The sequence below is a fragment of the Gossypium hirsutum genome, chromosome A06 (assembly GCF_007990345.1).
Source record: "Gossypium hirsutum isolate 1008001.06 chromosome A06, Gossypium_hirsutum_v2.1, whole genome shotgun sequence".
Lineage (NCBI taxonomy): Eukaryota > Viridiplantae > Streptophyta > Magnoliopsida > Malvales > Malvaceae > Gossypium > Gossypium hirsutum.
The window spans coordinates 94,838,508-94,842,935 of record NC_053429.1 but is presented as its reverse complement, the minus strand read 5'-3'; the positions used below and the strand labels follow the sequence as shown (position 1 = coordinate 94,842,935).

The 4,428-nt window shown below is 30.2% G+C and overlaps 1 protein-coding gene across 3 annotated transcripts; it reads right to left on the bottom strand.

The window, feature by feature from the left end:
* Nucleotides 1-365: 365 nt before the first annotated feature.
* Nucleotides 366-2,528, bottom strand: LOC107962239 (putative cyclin-D6-1). Of its 3 annotated transcripts, none has more exons than XM_041115862.1 (7): nucleotides 2,180-2,447; nucleotides 1,897-1,994; nucleotides 1,705-1,791; nucleotides 1,529-1,624; nucleotides 1,253-1,454; nucleotides 1,037-1,167; nucleotides 366-946 (listed from the first exon to the last, which is right to left on the bottom strand). In XM_041115862.1, exons 2-7 carry the CDS (start codon nucleotides 1,981-1,983, stop codon nucleotides 689-691), a joined length of 861 nt encoding a protein of 286 aa, XP_040971796.1. In that variant the 5' UTR covers nucleotides 1,984-1,994; nucleotides 2,180-2,447; the 3' UTR covers nucleotides 366-688. The 3 variants fall into 3 exon arrangements, with proteins under 3 accessions (XP_040971796.1, XP_040971795.1, XP_016754046.1); XM_041115861.1 differs by having other exon boundaries at nucleotides 1,897-2,266; nucleotides 2,346-2,404; XM_016898557.2 differs by having other exon boundaries at nucleotides 1,897-2,528.
* Between the last annotated feature and the right edge of the window lie 1,900 nt (nucleotides 2,529-4,428).

The window sequence follows — 4,428 nt, the reverse complement described above, 5'->3', positions numbered from 1 at the left end:
ATGAACAATTAAACTCGATGCACAAGAAGTTATTTCTCAATTCCTGAGCAAACGACATAAAAACAAAAGACATAGTTATGTCTTCCCCCCTCTGGTTGCTTTCAAACACAAAAGGCTTAGTTTCTCGTTAAAGATGCCAAAATCTTTTAAGACAGCAACGTGCCTCGAACGTTGGCTCTTTCTCTCTCTTATCCCCACATATTCTTCATTAATTTCCTAAGCAGAAATTGGAGGAATTGCAGTATCTTCTTTCCCACTAAGTTTAAATTTATATTTTATACTTAGGCATGGAGAATGAAACCTCTATCTCTGCTACCCTCAAGAAAACTATTTTCTTATTTTGAAGTTTACAATAAAAACTCTTATTGAATTAAGCATTGTTCGATTCCCCATCTGCTACAGAACAACACAACATTAACACAAACAAATAGTAATATTTTAACATTTGAAGCCATGTTTTGTCCTTCTTGTCCCTTTCCCAACAGCTGGCCGCCAGCTAAATTTAATATTTTTTAAAAGGAAATAAACAAAATGGATCATCTAATTTAGTCAATTTTCTTTCGTCAATTTTGTACTCGAAGAAAAGGGTAAGGGAACCATCTTTTCTGAGTTCTAACTAAAGCTGTTCATGAACCCTTTTGTCCTTTTCCCTTTAGGACATTAGGTATAGAAAATCTAGGTAGAAATCTTAACCACATGGTTGAATCTGGGAAATCTTCACCCTGTTACTTTCACTGCAAAAACCATTCAATTTCTGACGCTTCCTTTGCTCTCTCTTTTCAGGCACTGCAATGGCTGCCATGCTGCTACTGCTTCTCTCACAATGGCAGTCTAAAACACTCATTGGAGTTGTTGTACTTGAGCTTGACACCGTTTCAATAATTGAATCGCTAGTTTCATTAGCCACCATCTCTTGCATTGCATTAAAGCATTTCAACTGATTCTCCTGTCAAAATTATATTCATTTAATTCATTAACCTAAAGTAATTGAAAAGAAAATGACCTTCAATAATGTTTTATAGTTCCAGTTCCTTACTTTATTAACATGTCGACAGCTCAAAATCGAGGTTTCAAAAGATGGAAACTGCAAAGGGAATAGCTCATGGGATGCCATAAGAAGAGCTGATGCTGCAATTATTGATGGTTTGAACTCTAGCAGTTTGATTTCTGCAACAAATAACATAACAGACATGTTCAAGCTGTTTTCCGATAAAAGACATAACGGACATGTTACTATGTTCTGTTTAATTACCATTACAAGCTTGGAAGATTATGTTTGTTGCTCTATCTTTCAATGCTTGTCTCAAAGGTGGATCTTTAAGTTCAAACAAAGATATGAAGAAGCAGATAAACGACAAGGGTGTTACTGATCTCATTCTCCAATTCAAGGCATCAAGTATCAGAAGCTCCATTCGTTGAATTGCGGGGGCATCAAAGATGAACCCTTCGTCTCTCTGTTTCATTTGTATTAGTCTTCGCATGAAGGTAAAAAAAAAAATTTCAAATTAAGATGAGATGTTTAATTAACCTGGAAATTGGAGGAAGAGAAGTGTTGTTCCTTCATCTTTGAAGCCAAAGAAATGGTAGCGATCACAAGAAGCCTCAACACCCATGGATTACCTTGCTGTTACAGTATTCAAGTTGTTATAAAAAATACTTTGTTTGGTTACCAAGAAAACAACACTCTTCATCTTGCCTACATACAGGAATTTCTTGCCTGGAGACGAACCGGTCCATGTAGTTAGTAGCCAGGTATGTTGTGTAAGGATCAATGTTACATGAATACTGTGCCTGACCAATTAAAACAAGTTATAAAAGACAAGAACAGTAAACCATGTATTAAAATGAAATGGAAGGAAAAGAACAGTAGTGAATAGTGAAAATAGATATGGGTACCCTCAAAATGAGAGAAATGGCTTCCTGTCGAAAAGAAACAAACAAGTCATTGCTCTTTAAACTTAGAAAGTAGTTGTGGGAAGGCATGTGATCAGATTCTGAAGAGAAGAGAGCTGAGATTATATCAGATTCTTGATTGTCCAAGCTGGTGAATGGGTTCTCAAGATCAAAGCAATCCATAATTTTTTTTCTTAAGAGAAGAATGGGGAGAGAGTGAGAGTGAGTTTGCAAAAGAATAGAGTTATAATAATGTTGAAAAAGAGAAGAAGAGAGCTGAAAAAACCAAGTCGGATCTTCAACTTCACTTGTGACTTTTGTTTCTGGGTCTCACAAAGCTGCCTTGTTTAACTTTAATTAGAATATGCCATTGCTACTCGAGAAACTGAATTAGTATCATGAACATGATATTTATAATAATAATAATCTAATTTGAAGGTAGAAGGTTATACTTTTGAAAAGCTAATATTGTTGGAGAAATGGATAAAAGTGCCATTCTTCTTTGAACACATGTATGTATATAGTTTAGTATGCAAAGCAAAAGGAGAAAAGTGGTCCCAAGCAGAGCTCACAAAGCAGTAGAAAGAAAGAAGACAGTTTGGCGCAGTATATTTCCTTTTCTTCGTTCCGCGATAAGCGCCGGTCCATTTTAAAGAAGGTGCCGCTTAAATAATTCACCGCTTAATATCCAACAAACTATTATTTATTTTTTTTCCTTCTTTAAAAGAAATTACTTTTCCTTTTTTAATTTTGCTTTTGATCATGGAATAAGACCCTCTTTAATTTAATCACATTCCACAAACTCCTTTCTTGTTTTTCTTTTCCCTTTTATAACAAGTTTTTAAGAATAAATAGTTCATCTAATATTAATAAGAATAAAAAAATTCATAAATTTTTTTAGGATTTTATCATATATATAATTATTTTAATTATTTTATTATTTTACCATGTCATTCTAGAAAAAAAAATTCTCTACTAAAGTGAGCAGGACAATAATCCAATTTTCAATGTCTTAAGACCCAAGGTTTCTTTTCTCCAAGTCAAATTTAGGTAGATTGACTTCGGGTACCTTTTTTTATTTAATTTCTTTCATTTTCTTTAACAAACCTCACCGTCTCTTCCTTACCTATTTAATTTTTAATTTTCTAAAAGATAACCTATCGAGGTAAATATTGAGTTTCAAATATTTATTAGATATAATTGTTTTTTAAATAATTGCATAAATTGATTAAACAAAAATTCAAATATTCAATGGTTGGATAGTAAATTTCAAGTTGATTGAGATAAAATTTACTATTTTAACTTGTGCTTATAAATAGGGGTGAGTGTTTGATCGAATTGAGTAAAAAAAATTGAGTTGGTGGGTCCTTTTTTTATTATCCTAACTCAATTTGAATTTTTTTTTTCTAATCGAATCAAGTGAAATTATTCGAGTTAAATTAAAAAATTAAACATTTTGAATTAAAATCTCAATACAATATAACTAATTCCATGTTAGAGTAAATAAATTTGAAATCATATATATTTAAAAAATTTCAAAGAAAAATAAGAGAAAAAAAAGATATTTTAGTATGCTTGAATCATTAATTAACTTATTTAGGTCCCAAACTTATTATTTTAGAAAATTTTAAAATTTTTAACTTTCTTTATATATTCTTTAGATTTTTATAATTGTTGAAAAAATATACATTTTGCAATTTTATAAATATTTAGAATTTTAAAATTTATTTTAAATTTTTTTTTGTAATTTTTGGTAAGAGAGGCCGATTTGCTCATTTTCAAAAACTAACAAAGACTGTTTACATCAATTTTTTATTCAAATTATTCGAGTTATTTGAATGGTAAAATTTAAGAATGGTAAAATTTAACTCAACTCGAACTCGAACATCGAATTATTTATTCATGTAGACTCGAAAAAAATTGAATAACTCAATTCGATTAACTCGAAATTTAAATTTTTTTTAATTCTTTCTAATCAAATTGTGTTTTACTTCCCTACTTATAAACTCTATTCTCCTAACTTGTATAAGAAAAAGGTATTCACTTTCATTTGTTATTTATGAGCCATTTTCTTTCATAGAAAACAAAGATATCATTGCGTCACATTTCTTGACTCAAACTGTGCAAAAGGTAATATAAGAAGGTAGGAAGGAATTACTAGTAAATTTACTAATGTTTTGTCAACCTAACAACTTGAAATTCAAGGCATATGGATTCAATTGCATTTCAAGTTCACATTCAGGTTTTCAAACTTTAGGTAACTCAAGTGATTTTGCAATGTTTCATATCCTTTTTAATGCTTCATATCAGTGGAGGAGCAAATTGCTAGCACCATCCTTAAAATGGAAAAAAAAATTTAAGCCCTTTATTATTTATAAAATTTTAAATTAATAATAATAAAACTTACAATTTGACCTCCAAAATAATAAAAATTTAGTTTAATCATTTAAAACATATAAAAATATACGCTATTAAAATGATAAATTTATATTTTTATTATTGTAAATAATATATAATTTAATTCCGGCACTAAAA